General features: G+C 31.7%; 1 protein-coding gene across 2 annotated transcripts in view; it reads left to right on the top strand.

The window, feature by feature from the left end:
• The window catches only part of betaCOP (coatomer subunit beta), an 84,992-nt gene extending 77,836 nt beyond the window's left edge, over positions 1-7,156 (top strand). For both annotated transcript variants that reach the window (XM_085820086.1, XM_085820084.1), the window contains 2 exons: positions 2,270-2,422; positions 6,921-7,156. In XM_085820086.1, the coding sequence (XP_085676212.1) occupies positions 2,270-2,422; positions 6,921-6,989 (222 nt within the window). In that variant the 3' untranslated portion in view covers positions 6,990-7,156. The remainder of the gene's footprint in view (positions 1-2,269; positions 2,423-6,920) is intronic.
• The last annotated feature ends 16,034 nt before the right edge of the window (positions 7,157-23,190 follow it).

The following is a 23,190-nucleotide window of genomic DNA, read 5'->3' as shown; positions in this document are numbered from 1 at the left end:
TCATGAAAATAGTTAAAAAAAAAAAAAAAAAAAGAAAAGAAAAGAAAAAAGAGTAAAAATTCTTGCTAACAAAAATACCTTGCCAACATAAAAATTTTTATACCACCTTTTATTTTCTCAAAGACATCTACTTCCAATTACAAAAATGTTTTAAGTGATGCAGATATTTGAGTTTTTTTAGTTTTGACATTTTTAAATTGAAAAAAAAAATCTTCTGTTTTTCAAAAATTATGAAAGCTGACTTTGTATGGTCGCTTCGTTCCCTTAGTAACTGCTTAAAGAAATAAACAACAAAATAGTAATAGACTAACAGCTTATTGAGAGTAGAATTATAATGTGTCGCATCAAATTTCAATTTTACAGAAATAAAGTTTGTATTTTCATACATACAAAATATTTAAGTATTCCAGAGTAGAAAATATTCTACTATTGTAAACAATAAAATGCAAAAGGATTGGCATCCTAGCAGACATATTTAATTTTAAAGTTTACGATCATATGCAGTGATAATGCACAAACTGAAGAGTGAAATGTTTTCGTTTGTATATAATTAAAAATGAAATATCAGGATTAGGAAAAGGCATCTGATGTTAATGGATTGAATGACAAGCATAACTATACAGATTATCATGAAAATTATGCATCGGTATAATTTTTTTTTCGGAAAACATTATTCACAGAATCTCTTAGAATTCATATTCTTGTAGCACATTTCTAACTTGTAGCATTATTTTCATGAATAAAATGTTGCTAGTTTAATTAATTTTGTATATGATTAAGATTCTAAAACAAGGTTACAGGAGAACTTATTTTTATGTTTCGAAAACATAGAAATTACTTGCATGAAAGAAAGAATAGATATGATAGAATTCATGATAGAAATTACTCTTTAGAGTGTTTCACTTTAGTAAATTATAAAAGAATGTTGCTAAACGACATTAAAAGGGGTGAAATCAACCTTAAATCATTCTAATTTGTTTTTTAACCAGCAAGCTGAAAATATCAGAAATCTCAAATTTAAATATCTTGGTAATTTTTTGTCATATGGCTTAATTTAGGTTAATTGATTAAGGCAAAGCAATTCAAAGGCTGTGTTCTTGTGGGGCACGTTGTCTTCATGAAGTGTTTCATATCCATGGTAAACATGGGAAACCACAAAATTTCCCATGTAGCCAGTCCATTCTCCATTATTTAGACCTGGGGTGAACTATCAATGTTCAATGACTTTATGCCTCTTCCTTTTATCATACAGAAGCCGAATGTTTTTTGTTTTATTTTTATAATGAGTATTACATTTCATATATATAACTAAAATGACTGTGCAAACTAAACTGGGTGACTGGTTAAAAAATTATTTTTTGGAATTTTTACCAAATTGATTTTTATTTAGAAATGCCAAAACTTGAATATTTGCATCCTGTGATGCATTTTGATTGAAAGTCTCTGACCAACAATTCAGAAAATAAAGGCAACATGAAAACTTTTGTTGGTACAGATAAATAAAAGTCTAAAGATAAATATTACCTGCATTTCGAGTTTAATGCAAGCTCATCTACAAATGAAAACAGTTTTAATTACTTATTTATTCTTTAAGTGAATCATTTTTAGTTTTATGTTTGCTGTATATTGTTTTGGGTGTCTGGAGTTAAACCAAATTTAAATAGATGTGAGTGATAGATTACTATTTTGGGATTTTTGATATTAATTTATGATTGTGGCATTGTTTATCAATAAGAGTTAAAAACAGCATATCATCCATTGATTAGTATGAAACCACAAACTTTTTAGTTTGTAGCTGTCGGGAGTTTTTAGATGCTGGGATAAAAGCATACTCAGATTCCTAACTAAATTCACCATAATGTCTTTCTTTGAATAAATGAGTTCATGATAGTATTCACATAACAACCCAAATGTTGATGATTTGATACTAGTTTGCATACTATCCACGAGTATATCACTACAGATGAAATATTAAAAATTTAGTTTAATGACTTTTGTGCCCTTTTTTGTACTGTGCACTTATGTGTTAGATATGTGTAGTTTTTATTCACATTTTCATTCTAATGATTTCTTCTTGATTCAGGGTGTAGATTTTTGCATCATGCTCTCAGTTCCTATTTACCTATGTATTTTTACATCGTGCCTTTAATGTTGCAACTGATTTTATTTTTTCTCCTCTCTTATCTCTTCATAAAATATTTGAGGATTATTTGATGAGTTCAATTCTGTTACATTTTTCTGCAAAATATATATTTTATAAATGATTTAGGCATTATCTGGTGAATGTGGTTTTATGGCTGCAAACCTGTATGCTCGCTCCATATTTGGGGAATATGCATTGGCTAATGTCAGCATTGAGAAAAACCCAATGCACCCAGAAGCCCCTGTGACTGGTCACATTAGAATTAGAGCAAAAAGTCAAGTAAGTTTAAACTCAACAATATTAATTAATTATTAGTCTATTAATGTCTTGTGTGTATGTAATTCTGTGTAACTGAAATATAAGTACTTGTACGTAATTTAAAAAAAAAAAAAAAAAAAGATTGCTTGTTTTCTAATGCACAAAAGTTTGCTAATCTAATTCAGCAGGAGCAAACTTCTGTGTATGCATGAGTTAAATTAAGATGTGAGTTGATACCATAGATTGTGCAGTATGTTCACTTTTAGCAATTGACTATGGCTTGGAGTAATAAACCAGAGCTTATTTTGAGATATTATTATTTATGCTTCTTTCAAACTTTAGTGAGACCAAATGAAAGAATAAATACATGTAATGATGCAGAATCTTGGAAGCACTGATGCAAGACCATTGGGATGTAGAAGCATAGCAATGTTGTTTAGCATAGATGTTTGATGCTCAGAGTGTCCATCCATTCTGAAGAAGAAGCTGTTGAGCCAGATTAAATTCCTTTTTCTTTTATTTGAATTCACATTTGTGTGCCACAATTCACTTGGTACTCCAGTCGTGCCTGTTTCCAAAACAATTTGAATACTGTTGCGATAGAAGTCAACATAGATGATTGCAGCAGCGTCTTAACAGGATGAAAGGGAGAGAGTGTTGCAGTAGTAATGCAGAGAAAGAAGGGAGGGAGTCAAAATTTTTGTTTTACAATTACTTTGATTGGGCAAGAGATATCTGCATTAAGCGTTACATAAGATTGTATGATTAATTTGAATGATGCAGTTTAGACGTATGGCGCTATTTCTAAGACTGAGAGAGGAAGTCTCCAAATTAAATAAAAAATAAAATAGGTTATAACCAATTAAAATTAGAAGTTTGCTTTCATATTTTTTATCTTGCACATTCCCCCTTCAAAAAGAAAAAGGTAGAGTGATAGAGAAGCCTTTGAGAGAAAAAGTATTAGAGCAGCAAAATATGAGAGATATAATTTAGAAAATAAAAAACATAAAAAAAGTTTTTGAACAATTAAAAAGTTATTATACGTAAAAGTTTGAGTTCAATAATAATTTTAAGCACTATATTCTTTTAAAAACAATTGCACATTAAAGTCCTATTAAGATTTCAGTCCAATCTGTAAAAAATTCTTTCTGGTTCATTCACGTCACAATTCTACTGCTGCTTCTTCAAATTGGGATGGACACTCCGAGCATCAAGTATCTACACTAAATGACATTGCTATGCTTTTACATCTCGGGTCTTACATCACTGCTTCCAAGATTGTGCTATCATTATATTTTTTGGTGTAGTCGACAGGATTGATCCTTTTTTTCTTTTATTTGAATTCATATTTATGGTTACAATTCACTTGGCACTCCATTCGTGCCTATTTCAAGAACAGTTTTGATACTATTGCAATAGAAATGAACACAGATGATTGCAGCAGCAGCCTAACAGAATGAAAGCATAAGCAAAAAGGGAGAGAGAGAGTGTTGCAGTAATAATGAACGGAGTCAATAAGTTTTGGTTTACAGTTACTTTGACTGGGAAAGAGATATTTGCATAAAGCATTAAATGAGAAAAAATTAAAATTAAATAAATGAATTAAATCATTAAAATGAAAATATTGTGTAAGATGACATGATTAATATGAATGACGCAGTTTAGACTTGTGGCACTATGTCTAAGACAGAGAGAGGAAGTCCTCAAATTAAATAAAATATAAAAGGTTATAACCAATTAAAATTAAAAGTTTGCTTTCATGTTTTTTATCTTGCATATATAAGAAATTCAAAATGTCATTTTTAATGTAATTCCTGATAAATTATTTGTTCTGAAGATGTTATACAAGTCAATCAGAGTACATTGTTCATGGAAAGCAACTAGTTCACGATACATTTCAACTCTAGATCTCTAGGCTATCTCATATCTGTTACATATTTATATATCATACTTATGTACATCCACACATGTGTATCTGTTAGGTAACTTAGGAACAGTCGTTAAAATATAGTAGTTAATCCCAGGCCTCCAGTTCGTCAGCAGTGGTGTACTTGCATTTTACAGTATAGTAAATATAGTGCATCCGTAAAGTCATGGTGCACTTTTGATCGGTCACAGGAAAGCAACAAAACAAGATAGAAATGTGAAATCTTCACCAAACAAAAGGAAACCACTTGAAGTTTCATACCAATTCAGTGCAGTTTAACTCTTCCATATACCCTCTACAGACTCGTCACTGACCGATGGCCTGCCCAAACGGGGTATATCCTACAAATTGCCGATATTCTTCAACTGCTTATCCCACTGATTAATGTTATTCCTATGTGGTGACAATTCGTTGTACACACGACGATATCACATTGAATTTTGGTCACTGGTTAGAATTTGGCAAGCAACAGAACACTCTGAACTTTACTCTCTATGTCCACATCTCGACTGGCATGGATGGACTGATGATCTGCTTCGCAATTCACGGTGTTGCATCATCACCTGTGTGCACACGTGCTTGCACATCATACTACGGAAACTCGGAGAGTTTTCCTTTTGTTTGGTGAAGATTTCACATTTCTATCTTGTTTTGTTGCATTCCTGTGACCGATCAAAAGTGCACCATGACTTTACGGATGCACTATATAAATTTCTGTTTGTCAGTGCATTTCAGAATCTGCAGTGGTTTTTCAAAAATTTAGCATTAAAAAGAAATATTTTAAACATTTTTCATCGCATAATTTCTGTCACACTTTAACATTATATTCTGTTTTTATGCTGTCATGTATTTATTTATCTGCATTTGTATTAAATATGATGAACTGTTAACTTATTGGTAGGCATGTGGTTAGAGTGGGAATAAGTCTCAGTCAGATATGGTTTATTAATAATTGTTGCAAGGTAACTTTAAAATTACCCATTTAATGTAATTAATTACCCATCAGAAAGAGATAGGAATAAAATCCTTATTTTGTATTTCATATTCGTGTTATGATGGCTGAATGATTGTTTGACTGTAGACTTACTGGTATCTGAAGAATTCTCCCTTTCATAAAGGTACATGCCCCCCCAAAAGGAACAGAACTTTTTTTTTTATACGCTCTTAATTAAAAAACACAACCAATGACAACATGTTCAATTTTATAGAAAGTCTGGGATACATGTACTGAATATAAAAACAAACAAAAAAAAAATAATTTAAAAAAAATCTGAAAGGTTTCAGATTTTAAATTACGTCCAAAGAGGCCTTTTTTTTTAACATTTTGTGTGTTACCATTTTTTATTAAATATCACGTTCTTTGCACTTAAACCATAAAATTCAGTTCATAAAACAACTTCCAAATTTGGTCTTCCACGTGCCCATATTCATAAGAGGATTACGTCATTCAAAATTCGATGGCTCTATGTACTGTTGTTTTATCACAGTGCGAGAAATATACATACATTTATGCAGATTTTTCATTATTTAATTTCTTCAAACATAATGCAGGACTCTAATATTTGGTGGCAACAGTTTGAAAAATGAAACGGACATTTATAGTGATTCAACGCAAAATCGCGAAACGAAAACAATAGTCCTTCAGGGACAAAGCCCCTTTGGACTAATAAATGAATAAAAATAGCAACCAAGTAGTTTAGAAAGGGGGGTATAAACTTCGTAAAATTTTTAAATGTGTGCCATATTTCTCTTGGTGTTGCAAATTGCTACAGTTTATCAAATGTTACAGGTTTGAATATTTATAAAAAATAATTTAGAAAAATTCAAAATGATTATCATTTAAATATTGCAAAATTAGTAATTTGTTATTTGGAAATAGCTGCAATATTACTTATTTGTTAACAGATAATTTTTAAATTTTTAATGAAAAAAGTGAAATAATTAAATTTAATTAATATACTCTTAGAAACTAATAAAGGAATATTTTACTTGATAAAGAAGTTTGTCAGTTTTTAGAGAAAACAGTTGGGAAGTTGTATTTTACTAGGTTTTAATAATACCTAAACTGGGAATCGTCTTCAAGCAGATTATTTCCAGAAAACATTTTAACTTATTAAAATGATTCCAGAAATTATTATTTTTATTATTATGTATTTGTTTTTATATTCATTAAATGAAGATCTTAAATATTGTAATAGGATTTATTTCAGTGTCAGATATAAATCTACTCGTATATAAGAATTTTCTCATATATTTCACTTTCAAGATTTTTGGTAGGTTGAAAAATATTTCCTTCAACTTTATGTTAAGATCTTCAGAACTTCAGAACTTTATGTTAAGATCATCTGCGAAAAAAATTCCTTTTTGGCTATCTGAGCTACTACATAATTAAAAATTTTGAAAACTAGTTAAGTGTATATAATATAAATCATATTTAATTCTTCAGAAAGTATTTTTGATGTTATTAATAGTTTATTATTGAAGTGTTGTTGATGATGTTGCTTGAAAGAACCTCATCAACAATATTTTTTGAAGTTGTTTTGTACAGTTAATACATATTGTGGTATAATTTGCTTCTTATTTTTTTCCTAGGGCATGGCTCTTAGTCTTGGAGATAAGATTAATCTAAGTCAAAAAATGGGTCTCAAAAGTGGTGCATAGTTTTTACAAAGGAAGATGGAAAATGAACTCTTTTTTTAGTTCATCTTTGTTTTCCAATTAAGGAGAACTTTGTGTATAATTGGAGAACAGCAGTTTTGAATTTTGTTTTCATTATATTAAATTTGTATTATTTTTTTATGTATAAATAAAAACAAGTTATTGAAGAATGTGTCAAATATGTTTGAGATTTCTTAAATGAGATTAGTAGCTTTTGTGCATCTTCAGTGTTATATAATAACTGTGAATCTTGGGGGAAAAAAATATATTTATTTAGAAAATGAATTTAAACTTTTGATGTTTGATCAGTCTTAAAAAAGTCAGGTTATAACTGTTTTGCCAGGTTCATCAAAAATTCATTTCATCATCATTGCGTTGTTCCTTAATCTTCTAATTGGATCCGGCTTATTATTTTTTGCAGATCGTTGGAGCAATTTTATAAAAGTAAGCTTGAACTTTTGATTATGTCAAAAAGAATTTCCGATTCTGGAGCTGCCAAAGGATCTACAAAGCGAAAGCATGTTTCGATGTCCATCAAACAAAAAGTGAAATTGCTGCAAAAAAATGGATAAAGCCATATCCTTTGTTTCTCTAACCATTCCAAAATTTGTTTATCAATTTCACGCTGCTCTGCGGGAGAGGGGGGGTGCGTTGCGGTGCACAATGATCTGGAAATTGATCTGTCAGCGCTATCCTTATCTTCAGGGCAGATGTTTTTATTTTATTTGGTTTATAATTCCTTACTAAATGTAGTATTTCATCTCGAGTTACTCTGTCTTTCATATGATTTAAATCAAATTCCTCGTCATTATAAATATCATGAATACACATCAAATAGTTTTCTGGTTGCAATTTTCTAATTTCGACTATACGTAATGTATGCTTTACGCATGTGCGCGTTGAAAGAAATGTTTAATAAAGTAAACAAATATTAAGCTTTTTTTTTTGTAAATTTTAATACACTTTAGATCATAATTGCTCTTTATTTCATAAATTACGGTTTCATACTTTTAATTTTATAATTTCTGCATGACGTCGTAACAGATTTAAATTGATGATCAATAATCCGGAAAAACCGATAATCCGGAGTCGCCGAAGTCCCGAGGAGTCCGCATTAAAGACTTTTGACTGTACAAAGAAATTGATTTTTTATGGCAATCTACTTAACAGGCTTGCTGTATGTAGAGGTATTAAACTGGTGACCCACAGCCCTCCTATAACCCACAAAGACATCTCACTTATGGTGATGCAATTCAAACTTGATTTACATTATTTTCATTTGCATTGAAAGCGAACATGAATAATGCAACAGAAAATCTATAAATATAGCCAACTAATTTATAGTGATATAAATCTTATTCAGAGATTTGAAGGTACAGATTTTATTAACTTTTATTCATACTTGGTAAAAAATAAATAACCTCAGTTACGCATTTTTGAACCAGGAATAAATGCTTTATTTGGAAAATACATTAATTAGCAAACCGCTTTTTTTCACAGGTGAAAATTAGTGAGAAAAGAACACAGTTGACCAATGAGCATCCACAATCCATGATGAAGATAATTTCTGTCCAAGGCTATTAACTTTATTTGGAATCAAAACACTACCGTCAAGCTGTAGTGAGAAATAAAGAAGTTCATGCTTATTTAGATATGTATTTTTATTTATGCTTTGAAAACAAATAAGTGAGGAAAAGAAACTAAGCATATAAGTTATCTATATGTAATATATCTCCAGAAGCTTCTTAAACATTTTAACTTTTTTAATTTTGTAAAAAAAAAAAAAAGAAAAAAAAGTTCTGTTCAGTCAGCTGCTTTCACATCTTCCATTTAGCCTGCATGAAGTTTGTGTTTTACATCACTGCTATATGGTATTTGAACAAAGTATGTATTTCCTTTCTGTGCTTCATTTAGTCCAAAGCCTGTTTCTTTGAACTCTTACTCTTCCCTTTCCAATGTCGCTGTACTATGAAAGGCTAAAAGTCTGAAATGGTAATATTTTTATGCCCTCATCCAGAGCACCTTTAGTTCAGCATCTGGAATCTCAGTTTCGCACTAACAACATTCACGACACTCCTACAGAACAGTTAATTAATAACTTTCACGCCAGTTACATAGCAAACCCACGCACAGACAACATCATTCCAGTCTTACCGTCGGAAGTCTGTAGCTACATCAAAAATCTGAAGAAAAAGTAAAAGTCCTGGATATGACAAAATTACGAACCAGATGATCAAGAATTTCCCCAGGAAGATTATACTAAGTTTCACCAAGATTATCAATATCATCATCAAATTGCAGCATTTTCCTGAATGCTGGAAGGTTGCAGTGATCACACCAATTCTTAAGCCTCAAAAACCTGTGAACGTTCCGGAATCCTATAGACCTATTAGTCTGCTGTCTGCACTAAGCAAGATAGTTGAGGGTGCCATCCTTACAAGACTGAAACAGCATATTGAAAGCAACGATATACTCATTCCGTATCAATTTCGATTTCGAAATCATCATTCAACGACCCATCAACTGTATAGAGTTGTGGAACTAATTAATGAAGGCTTTCAACGTAAAAAGGTCACAGGTGGCCTTTTCCTCGACATAGCTAAGGCTATCGATCGCGTCTGGCTGGATGCTCTCATTTACAAGTTACACACTGGGGCTCCCAGGGTACATTACACACATAATTAAATCCTACCTGGCAGGTAGACACTTTGTCTTTCGCGTTCATAGGAACACTTTCTGCACCTAGGCCTATCCTAGCAGGCGTCCCGCAGGGCTGTCTCCTAGGAGCCTTACTTTTTAATATCTACGTGAACGACATAACTACTCTGAACAACACAACACTCGCAATGTATCCTGATGACACTGCGATCCTTACACAAAGTGCATTTTTGAGTCCAGTTATACAACGGCTACAAAACCACACCCACGCATTAGAGACTTGGCTCATCAGATGGGAAATTAAGGTTAATGTGGAAAAAAACTCGGGCAAGAAATTCACCAAAAACCTCCAGTTCTATGGAGTGTCAATTCCCTCGTCCAGGCAAGTCCTTTATCTTGGAGTGATCCTCAGTAAAACTCTCTCATGGGCCCCACACATTATATCTATTATCAGAAAGTTTCGAGTACGTAAACATACACTATTCCCCTTAATTGCTCGAAACAGCGTTCTTTCTATAGACAACAAGTTACTCATTTACAAGTCCCTTCTACGTCCATTATTGTGTTATGCTTGCGCTGTGTGTGCTTATTTTAGTAGATCCCTAAGGAAAAGGCTGCAAACTTCACAGAACGGGGTTTTGAGACAAATTGCCAGTGCCCCATGGTATGTTCAAAATCGCAGACTACATACTGAACTGAAAATAGATCATATTAGAACATTTTACTATCGACTAGCCAAACAATTTCACGAAGACCTGGAGTCCATTGGTAATCCCGTGATTAAAATTTATGATTATGATCTCAATGATCAATGCAACATCAAAAGGCCTATGGCCATTCTTAGTGATGCTGTTGACTAACTTCTGTGTGGCATGTTTTGTATTGTGCATTAATGTTACTTCTTACCTGTACCGTATTTGTAAATTATTCTATGGATGTATTCATGTTTTCTTATAATATTGCACACTGGGTCTTGCACTTACCAATATTTTTTGTTATGTACTGTTGTTTCTGTTCCTGCTAGTGGCTTTCCTGGACGGCATTTTTCATGATTATGTACGCTCTCATTGTTCATTATTAACCATCCTTCATTATTAAGCCCATATATATATATATATATATATATATATATATATAAAGTTCTTATAAAAAATTCTCAAAAAAATATGTAAAAAAAAGAAGAAAAGAATAAAAATGTGTATTAGAAATCTTGGCCATATTTTTAGTTTGCATTCTGTTCGAACTAGCGTATTTTCGATTGGGGTTAGGGTCCTTTGACCCAGGCACTCCGGTGGTACACCATCACTCGTTGCGTACATGTCGCAGACCACGCAGTAAAGAAACTACAAGACATTATGCCAGAAATTGAAAGTTGTGTACCAAGTGGAGAATTTTAATCAATGCCCAAGAATCAGAGTTGCTCTTAACACACTCAGACTCAGCTCAGGAGGAAACTCTACTTGTTCAACGAAGTGGTCCCACAAGTGTCAAATGCAAAATACCTTGAGGTTACACTTAATGAGAAAATGACCTGGAAAAAACCTTATCACGAACGTCAGAAAAAAGGCCTTCCCAGTAAAACAAATATTCTAGCTTGGACCTACGCAGAAAGCGGCTTGTTTACATCATGAACATATGCATCACCTGCCTGGAATACAGCCAACAAGAATGCAGCTACTGCAAAATAAGATTCTTAGACTGATCACAAATGCTCACTATTTTGTGAGTAATGCCAGGTTCAATGCTATTCTTTCTAAATAAGATCCTAATTGATTTCCAGACTTCGCCATTAGTCTTTACGTTAATAGGTGGAATTCGATTTTTCCTACCAAAGTCATTTTCAGTGGGTTATTGTTGGTCAGTATTATTCTGAGTCTCATTAGTGTTTTGTTTGTCCTCATTCGTGGTTATTTCCATATTTTTTATCCTCAACAGGGTCATTTGTGTTAACAATCATATTTATCTTAGCCTTTTCATCAGGGATATTTGTGTTAACATTCATGTTTGTCTTAGCTTTTCCATTATTGTTTTGAAGTGCCAGCATTAAGTTAGTGTTAACCGTAGGTTCATCAATTTTCTGTCTTTTAGCAGTGTTCTTCTGGACCATAATCCTAACTGTCTGATCACCTCTACGCTTAGCATAAATTTCCTCATCGGAACTAATGTCCTTGTCAAGTGTCATTTCCTTTTCAGAATTAGAATTAGTCTCGTTATTTAGCCTGATAAGGCTACGTGATCTTTCCATGACGCTATTGGTATTACAAATATGCGCACATGATTCAGTATCATCATGTGCGATAGCACGTGTTTCGGTAGAAGTCGGTGTCTGAATAGTGCTAACAGATTTATCATTAGAATTTCCGACACTTAAAGTAGGTTTCTATACAACTTAACATCTGTTTGAATAAACGCAGCTCAATACCTTTTGCATCAGCAATTTTACCTTCGCTCTGTTCAGCTTCCAGCTCAGCAATGAGTTGCAGGAAAATAGCCTTAACTCTGTCCATGATCAGAAATCCAAAAATCAAACGCAACGCCCGAAAGAAACGCAAAACTGCGTCTCACAACCAGTCCCACACGAAGGTGTTCTGGCAGACGAATGGGCAGGTGGAGACGTTACCAGACCCCTTACAACCGCCTAATAGCGGAAGCTTGGGGGAACTAAGTAAGTCCAAAGTCTAGCGCAAAATACTAAAATAAAATAAAATTAATCAAAAATTTTTTTAATTAATCACTTAAAATAATAAGCAATTATCCAACAAATATATAGCAATAATAAAGCATCGGCGCAAAGAATCTCAAAAACACGTGGTCGTTATCAGTAACTGCATTCGGTCTTCAGATGGGGTGTTTTTTTTTTAATATTCATAAGCTTCCTTGGCAACCCTTTGATTGTATTTCGACACACGACAGTTCCATACAAATCGAAAAACGGGACACTTCCGCATAAAAAGAACATTGATTGTGTGATGGATAATACCAATTTGTATAGTTTAGTGACATTTACGCAAAATTCACATCTTGGTTATTTTTTGATAACTAACAACAGCGATGTTGATTATGAATTTGTTTTATAAAATTCTAAGCTGTTGAACTACAAAAATATAGATTTTAGCAAAAATGTTATGCTTAAAGAATTAAAAATACCTTTACGGTACATTAAAATTTGTATACGTCTTTCGATATCCTTGATAGAGTATTCGCTACTTTTATTTTATAATCCAAACGTCGAAATGTTTTAAATTAAATAATTTTTTTTTGTCATGCAAATATTATGGTAACATGTACTTTTTAAAAATTTTTAGAGGACAGTCTTTATAGTTACTCATTTTAAACTCATCATTTTATTTTTATATAACTAAAAAATAATCAATTTAGGTTTATACATTTTACTTATTTGGGTTAATTAAAAAATAACATTACCACGAAATGCTGCAATCCTCGTCAAAATTAATAAATTATACACACAGATACAGATATACCAAGATTTTAACTTTTCTTTGATTTCTATTCTAAATCTAATTATTAAATGTATCCAAATTTATAATAATTATATAAGTATTATCTAAATATATAATAACCTTAAATGCTTTTTCAGTTTGCCGGTACGCGGTGTTAGCACGACACAATTCGTGCACTTTTGAATTCATTGTGGCGACTATTTGGTGAATCAAAATCTGTCTCACCTTAATTAATTTATTTTGTTAGCAATATGCCCATCTTTCAAAAAACAATCAATTTTAGTTGTTATTTTGCTCACTAGATGTCGCTACTACATGAAGCATTAAGTTTATTTACCGAAAGGGAAAAAAGCATTCAAATTACTCAAAACAGTTATATCAAAGTATGTATCATTGTTAACTATTTTAATGATTTTGGTAGATAATTTAGAATATGCATGATGCTTTTTAATATTCAAAGGTATTGTACTCTCAAAAATTTTAATTGCATTCTGTATTTTATAACCTTAATTTTGCATCTGAAATCATTAAAATTTGTCCCGCCACACATTTGAATTTCTGCTTGATAGATGACGTCATTAATTTTTTTTTTTTTTTTTCTTAGAAAGCAAAATATTAAGTTTTCTAATTGAAGTCTGTCTTTCTTTTCTTCTTTGTATCTACTTTTTTCATAATTGTGTGCGCTTTTTAATCCATTGTATGTACTAATGTACTAAAATATCGAGAAAAAAATTAGCAATTTAGGAAGCACTGACACTTTTTGCTGGACTGTCATGTAATTCCAGTTCAGATGCTTCAAAGTCACTTCTGATTTAGATGAGGGGAAGTACGTTAACTGAACCTCTCACAGGGGTAACTGATGTTGAAGAGGATTTAATTGTGCCAATAAAGCGCTTAGATTGCTGGACTGTCAGAGTCTTCTGCTCTTTGCTGGAGCAAACAAGAAGTTGATATTGCACTGCCAGAATTCAAAAAAGATTGAGGACCGACAGGCGAGATTTTTTATTTGGAAAATTATTCACCTGTAAATGTATTCCTCAGTATATTCACTTCTCAATTCATAGAGCATATTGTTTTTCAGTCAAATTTATAAGCAATACAGAAAAACAGTGCGTTTTTCCCTCTTGATATAGCCAGTTCTTGCGATTTCTCGCTGTAAATTTACTAATGGGCATAAAAAAGCTTATTGGAAAATTTTCATCTGTTTACTATCAAAAAGAAGGGAGGATAATTTTGTTATGTTATACGCAGGGCTTAATTTCTAAAATTAGAAGTACCGGAGCCCTATGGAAGACCGTCAGCAAAGAGGAACAAGAGTAAATAAATAAATCAAATGACTATTAAACTGATTAATAATTTTTAAATTAAATAGTTGATTTATTATCAAACTGATTAATTCTAATTTAATTGATAATTATTAGATAATTAATTAACTATTATTTATTGAAATAATTAAAGTAATTAAATAATTAAAATTAAATTAAATGTAAAGAGATAAATTAAAATTTAATAAGCGATTTTAAATATAATTTTATTGCAAAAAATCAAATTTTCGAGGTACAATTTCTACTGATTTTGTTATTCAGTTACATGAATGAAGTACCGTAGGGCTGCGGTGGGCTCCGGCTAGAATTATGATTTCTTACCAAAACTAAGGAGCATAGGAGCCGGGATCAGGTGAGCTCCAGCCCAATTTAAACTCTGATTGTAGGGGAAAATTATCACAAAAATTAAATATGCTTAAAGTATAGCTGACGAAAATTAGGATAATGCTAAAACAGGGCGAAATAGAATGAGGGTATGAGTGGGCGGAAACAAAAAATGAAGGGAATCTTGGTGAGAGAGAACGTTTTCTTTTACCGCGGCTCTCTGCTGGTCTAATTATATAGCCATCAAGCGGATGTGTGTCAGAGGTAAACTGAGTCCTGAATCTGACTCCTAAGGATAAATGTAAAGTTGCTGTTTATACTTTCCTCCTCCCGTATTTGTTTACATTAGTGGATACTGTGGGAAGACGATGTATAGGATGTGCTTGAGCAGTTTATCTCAGCATTTCACTTATTGTACTCGCTGTTACTTAACGCACATTTAAGAACACAAATTTTCCTTCCAGCGAAGATAACTAACCATCGATAACAATACACTAAATACGATGGCATGGCAAGAAATTCGCGCGTTCCTAAACAAACTCCCCCAAATTTATTGCCCTTCTTAAAGGGAAAGGTTTCCGCGTGTGAGTGAGGGGACTTTACTTGAACGTCTCATGTTCTCATGAGTTCATATTTCTAGGGAAATAGAGGAAGGTCTGCTTATTGTTAAACTAAAACGTTAAGAATTTAAATTTTTTTTTCCCTTGAAATTATGGTTCAGTTTTATAAAAAGAAATACCGGAGCTCATCTTTTTAGGGCTCCGATGCGTTCCGGTTAGAATTGTAAATTATCTTAAAAATTGAGAAGTACCGGAGCCGGGCTCCGGCGCAATTTAAGCACTGGTTATACATCTCTCGGAAAGGTTTTTGGTAATTTTTAATCCCAATAAAACACAGGAAATCAATGATTTGCTTTAAAAGGAGAAGCAATCTAAAGCAATACATGACACAGAAACTTATCAAATGTGTCTTAATGGACAACTAATTCAGTAGTTACAATTTGTTTCATTTTTTAAAGACACAGAAACTTGATGCATGTGCACAGTAAACATAAATAAAAACAATATGCCCCAAATTTAAAAAGAAGACAAATTTATGTCAAGAAGAGACATAGACTTTTCAGTTAGATATGATTCAGTTTATTGCATAAAATGAAATGATGAAAGATCTTTTTGTATCCTGTCTTGCCTGGAAAAGAGAAATGAAATGAACTAAGTTAAGTGAAAAGAAGAGATGGAGTAATAAGAAAAGTGTTCCCAAACGGCATTATTTCATGTACTAAAATTTTGGGGTATGTTGACTTATTTGACCAAGTAATAGCGCTGTAGACTGAAAGCATGAAATGGTGGCAGAGTACAGTAAGCACAGTAAATAATTTATTTTATTCAGGTTTGTTCAGGAAACAGATCGGGATGAAAAAACGCTGAAAGATTTTTGTCTCTCTGTCATAAAAGGTCTAATGGCACTTGCAAGGAAGAAAGAAAGAAAAAACTGAAATCCCATTTCAAATAAAAAAATAAAAGCCATTCGTACACCCAGAAAAGAGACTGAAAAATGTAAGTCACACACCAAAGAGAACGAGCAGAAGAAGATGTGCGCATTACAGCACATCGAAAGAAGAGTAATGAGCTTGTTGGATGTGTGAAGTACCTCTGTGTCTACAAAAGAATGAACCAACATGTTTTTCAAAATTTCATGCAAAATAAGCCTCCCCCCCCATATATATTTTTGAATCAAGTGCCAATTTTAATACTGTATTTAGTATCATATGTACGTTTATCAAATTTTAACCTTAAAATAAAATCTAAAAAAATAATCTTTTGTTCCTAAAATTAAATATATTATGCAAAATACATTTGAATGTGTTTATTAGTAATACCTGAGAATGTACATTACATTTTATTTATTCGTTCAGCATCTGTTTTATTTTTTCTATAATACATTAATATTGTTACGTTTTTTTCTTCACGTACGTTCGTACACATTCGTGCGGATTTGGAGTGAATAACGACGACACTTGATGAAGAATCGAAACACACTTTATTGGCCAGTATTAGTCAAGACAGCTCCAAAAATCACGTTTATAGTCGTCGAGAAATAACTATAAACTCCCTGAAACAACTAGGATCACAGCCTTCAGGCGATCAGGCTAACGGTGGAGACAGCTGCACTGCAAAGCACCAGAGTACAGCTCTCGACTCTGCTCAGTCCTTCTCGGAACTCCACGTATTCTCGAGACTCTCCACGCTACAACTCGCGATGCACTCGACGATACGCTAGAGTACAGCTCCCAACTCCTCTGTCTAGTCGTTCCCGGAGCTCAACACCCTCTAAGATCAAACTCGGAGATTCACTAAGAGACTCGGTGCACTCGACGACCATCCGCGTACCAGCGTACCGGTTTATACAGATTTTGGCTTGTGTTCGAGAACATTGTGGGCTAAACCAATGAGAAATCACTCCAGAAGGTTCTCCATCCGTCCATGGCATATCGCCAAATGGGCGATTTCTCGCCATTTGTGGCAAGCCTGACATTCCTTGCCATTTTATGGCAATCTAAACCTGCCTTTCGGGAAAGCTATCTTACCGCGCCTGGACATTTTGTAACACTGCCCCCTCCCAAGGACTGCACGTCCCAGGCAGTACAATCCTTGATCAGAAGCATAAGTCGACACAAACAAAAGGTAATAAATCAAACAAATAACATAACGAAAGAAACAAATATTTACACTATATACAAGTTATATACACAAATTAACCACATAACAATTTTTAATTATAGAAATTAAAGTTCAGAATGGATTTCCGTCTCAGTCTTTCCATTACGTAATACCCGGGTCAAATACTTTTCCAAGTTCTCGGAAATTCTCAGATGTATTTCTGTTTTGTATATCACAATCTGAAAATTCAGTTCTATCAGACATTTCATCCACAGGAAAATCTGAAGCAGTTTGTTCATCACTCTGAAGTTTATCCTCATCATGTGTACAGTTCAGCTCTATACTTTTAGCAGATGCTACATGCTTATTTACCCCTATTTCCTGAAAGCCAGTTCCGATGTTTGCACTAGGGTGGCGAATAGAATTTGATCCTTTATAAGCGGAAGCATCCAGAGTAGATAGAAAATGGGGGTTCACCTGCACGCGGTGTGGGGTGTGGGCGTGGTCAATGACATCACAGAGGGCGGGGCCAAAGGCAACGTCATCACACTAGGAGGCGTGGTTTCGAGTGGAGTTGAGTTGTTTTTAGATTGCTGGTTAAGTTGTAGACCTCCTGCTTTTCATTTAAAGTTAGTTTTTTAAAATTGGCAACGGAGATATGGCGTCCTCTAGGGACGAAAAAGAAAATAAATTATTTAGGAATTGCTTATGGCGTCCTCTAGGGACGAAAAAAGAAAATAATCTATTTTAGAAGTTTTTTTTTTTTTTTTTTTTTTTTTTAAATGTTCTATTATTCAAAATATAGAATTGAACTCTCAAACAAAATATCTCACCAGCTCAGTAGTTTGAAGATTTTAACCACTAAGCTGATGTGATACATTCAGATTCAGGTAAAAAAGCCTATTTAAGAAAATGGAATTTGAATCGACTCATCAATTTATTCTGATACTTTTATCCTTTCTAGTTTTTCATGAAACTTTAACTTATTTCTCAGGTTTTCTGTTTCATAATAACATATTCATTTACTGTCATATTTTTTTAATACTTAACGTTTCTAATTTATTTGTAATATTTTATTTAATTTCCACATACTATTTTTTTCATACCTTTCATAAATTTCAGAATACCTGATTTTTAACTTATACGTTATATTTCACAAACGTTCCCGCACGTGCTGTTTATTTGTTACATTGCTTAATTTTAGATGCAATTTCACACTTTTTTTAACGTTAGAATGTTCAATATATTCTGAATTTTAACTTCATTTACTTTTTTTGAACCATTCTAGTATTCTATACACACTTTAACTTAGTGGTATGAAATTGTATTTAAAAAGAAACATTTATTTTTCATGATCTTAGTTCTTTTACTAAATTTTCTACAGAATTTCTAATTTCTTTCACGTGTTTAACAATATCTTCCTTACATTACCGAATATTTTAAAAAAAAACTTAAGTCTATAACTGTTAATTGCTTTTCTTACGTTCATGATTTCCCTTCTGTGTTTATATTTCTTAATTCTAGCTTAACTTATTTATTATAATGTTTTTATTTCTGTCTCATCACTCGTAATTCCAACATTTTATCCCTTTTTATTCATTTTAACGATATGGATTGTTTTCATTTACTCCATATTCAAATATTTCCTTACAATTTTTATAATACTTGTTTTATTCCTCGATCATAATAGATCATCTACAGGTTTTACTCAGAAATTTCCATTCACAACTTTACACTTTAATCTAATATCCATTTATATCTAAATGTATTTCTTTCTCATATAGTTTTATGGTCTTCAAAGTTTCTAACATCATATTTAGTTTTAAATCCCGATTACCTTTAAGTGTGTTGATAATTTTCATTTCTAATTTTACAACCACGTTCAGTGTTTCATCCACACATACCAAAATATTTCTTACATTTTCTGATATTTAGTCTATGTCATATTTCAGTACTTCAAATGAATTTACACTGCTCACACTATTATTTTTTCATGTTTTAGAGACACTAACTATACTAATTTTACTATTTTTCCTGCACTAATTACATCTATGTCAGCACTCATGATAAACTAGCAATTGTTTTGCATCACATGCATAAAGAAATTCTTAAAACCAACTTTTTCAATATTGTACTCAAATTACTGTTTTCCAGATAGGAATTACCAGTATTCTTTGGTTTTACTCTGTTACATCTTTTTAAATTTTAACATCTTACTTTTAATTCTAACATACATCTTTTAAACAGTTTTTTCTTTTAATGATAGCCTTACCTTATTTGTTCAAATTAATTCTTTCATTCACCTTCTTTACTACCTTTCAGTACCTTCATAATTCACTATGCAAACGCAATGTCTTTCACTGACATTCTGTTTAATAATATCACAAGTTTCCTTAATTGACAAAAAGAGAATTATTTCTCATTTAAAAATAGAACTACTATATTTTTGCACAAACATTTCCTTTATCCATTCAAGCCACCCCTTAACCTGTAACTGATGTAGCGATAGGAAAGGAGATTCTTATCATATGCTCTTTCGACATTTGAGGTTTCTAGAACTTCTTTGACAAGTATATCAATACCATCAGAAAATATACTTAACACTTTTACCCAGTTTAAAGGCAACATACTGTTATAAGAATGGTTTTAGTTAAATTTATAACACAAATAAACGCATTTTGTGCTAAATAGGCATAAACATTTAGATTCAGAATATTTCTTTTTAATCCGATGTAAGACTTGAATTTCATTCATGATACGGATTGTCTCTTGATTTTCTTTTTGTTTACCTTACACTAATAGAAAATTTTTATTCTACAAGTTCAGCTTTTAATGAAATAGAAATAAAAAATACGATACACCTGCTGATTTTAAGAAAAGGAACTTTGATATATTTCTGGAAATGTAAATGCTTTTAGAGTTTTCTTTCAATAACGTTGATTTTCATTACTTTACTAACTTCAATAATTCTCTTATTAGCTAATATGAATGAAAGAAGATTGTCAAAAATGTGACACAGTATAATTCTTGCGAACATGTGTACCTTTACGAGCATACAGATATTACCGTTTGAAATGAAGAAAGATACAGATATTTTACTCCAATCTACATTAAATTTAAAAAAAATATTTAAACTTTCATACATTCCAAAGAATAAACGAAAACTCAATAGATATTGTCATGTTTGTATATATGAGATAAAAGTTTTATGAATGGTATTTAAAGTAATGCTTAGAACTTCATAAAAGCGAACATTCACTATGTTAATACACATATCATCAGTTATTTACATTAATCAATGTAATATTAATCATTACATGTACTATATGCATATATATTTAAAATTTAATTGTCTTACAATTGAATAATTAACTATTGAGAGAAAGAGGTTCATATCTTACACTATTTAATTCACATGGAACAAATTTTTCCATCAACCACATTGAACCAAGTTTATTAAATTCGCCAAAGCTCTTTTATTTCTGCATTTTCACACTCACGACACATTTTAAATGTAACTATTGATTACCATTTCAAACACCGATATCATAACTCAGTGTAAAACTACATCATAACTCATTTTTTCCCTACTAACTACAATTTTATATATTCAAGAAGTACATCTAAGACATGATCATTTTCTATGTTCTAGCAAATCGATTCAATTGCGAACATACTATTAAGACTTGCGATTTTAGAAGACTTGCATGTATTAACGATGTCAACGTTTCTTCGTTTTTATAAGATTCACATCAAATCATGTCGCATTCGAATGTGGTGTAAGAGATCACTTTTTCTTTTAAACACTTGTAAACAATGGATGCAATTTATAAGAAGAGAAGTATCATGCTGTTTCAAAACATCATCATCAGCATATTTCTGTTTCTTTTGACACCGGCAAAATTAAAAAAAAAAAAAAAAAAAAAAAAAAAAAAACCCCGGTTCGTGAGATTTTCTTCAAATTCTGTTTTACTTGAAAAAATGTCCGAACATTCAATACGATGTAAAGATTCATATTGTTTTAAATTCTTATGCTCACTAAATATTTTTTATCACGATTTACTCTTAAAAGTAACTTTATAAGTTTTCATATCCTTTTTACATGAAAAGAACTTGTGATTATTCACTACAAAATTCTAAGACGAGAAGCTTCGCGACTTTTCAAACTACAAACTTAAATTTCTTAGGACATACACTACATCTGATGTTTCTTTCATGAGATTTCAAATATCTCTCCAGATTACTCGTATTCAAGAAACCTTACAAATATATCACATAAGTTCAGCGAATAATCGCTTCATAAACTCTTAAATTTTCAACACGAGTGAATCACTTTGAAGCGTATACTGCACTGTAAGCATACAATACTTAAAAAAATTGTTATAAAAATAAAAATACATTCATTTCACCAAGAAGCTTTTCTATTTAAATACATTTATTTATTTCCAAAGAACAAGTTTCTGTATTATACATAAAATATACTTAGAATTTTCTTTCATTAGTTAATATCAAATTAACAACAATATCCATTTACTGATATTTGATATACATGTTTGCTTTAAAATTAAAACTAAAATTTCAATATATTTCTATTAAAAAAAACATAAGGAAAAAAAAAAATACTCATAACATCAACCAAAGACAGAAATTTAAATAGAATAGCTGTACTTATATTAGTGCATTTTTATAATCTTCATAACATTTCGATTCAAAAAACCTATTACAAAATAAATGAAACATTTTTTTCTGCCTTAAAGAATCTCTTATATTTTTAAAATTAATACATAAAAATATATCTTCCCCAATATATTTAATTCTATCCTCAATACTTATTATAATGCAATCATGTCTTGTTTGTGAAGGATGATTTACAATACAACCTTCGCATTTAAATAGTTTTTTAATCACTGAATTTAATTCAGTTTTGATAGAGTTTATGAGTTCTTTAAAAAGTTCATCATCACTTACCATATCCGAACAATTGTTTTTACATTTGATTTGCAACGGTAAAATAATTTCAAAAATACTTTTATATAAAGTATTAGATACATCAGGAATAATTTCATTCAATTTTTTTTAAAATATCACAGTTTACTTCTAGGTATGTAGGTTTCAGTTTAAAAGAATTTTCATCTTGTTTAAAAACTTGTTGAAAAATACACTCACCTTCTTTGTTGAAAACTACCAACTCATTATTGCAAATGATGCTGGCAGTCGTATAGACAAGATTAAATTCATATATTTTTGAGGAAAATTCTTGCCATGTTGCAGGAGTTATAACAACACCGCGTGTAGTAGGGTATAATATTTTATTTTGTTCCACACATTCACGTAGATGAATGTTCATTCTGTTTTCAAACTGATTTATGGACACAAAATATTCCCAACCAAGAGTCCACTGTGCAATCAACTTCGAACTTTCTTTTTTCTGTTCTCGATTATTCGGCATGAAGATGTTTTCAGGAACAGACTTCATATAGTGGGCAAACCAGTCATCCTCTGGAAGTTCATCCTCATTATCTTCCAAGCGTCGTTTTTTAATTTTCGAAATTTTTATGTTTCGGAATGTGATACTAATTCTAGGATCTTTAATGTCAGGTTGAGAGGGTATTCCGTGCATCCAAAATTGATTCGTTGGGGGTTTCATTACAAGGAGAGTTCCATGAGTTAAGTCCACGCTTCGAGATGTGAAATTTCGCCTGGTAAATACCATTTGACGTTTTGCACCTAAACTGATGATAGGTATATCACTTTCAGGTTCGAGACAAGTTTCATT

This window comes from Stegodyphus dumicola, chromosome 7 (assembly GCF_044657685.1).
Source record: "Stegodyphus dumicola isolate Sdum_Otavi_A_Nest chromosome 7, ASM4465768v1".
NCBI lineage: Eukaryota > Metazoa > Arthropoda > Arachnida > Araneae > Eresidae > Stegodyphus > Stegodyphus dumicola.
Note: the sequence above shows the minus strand (reverse complement) of the source record. Positions and strands in the feature narration are given on the sequence as shown.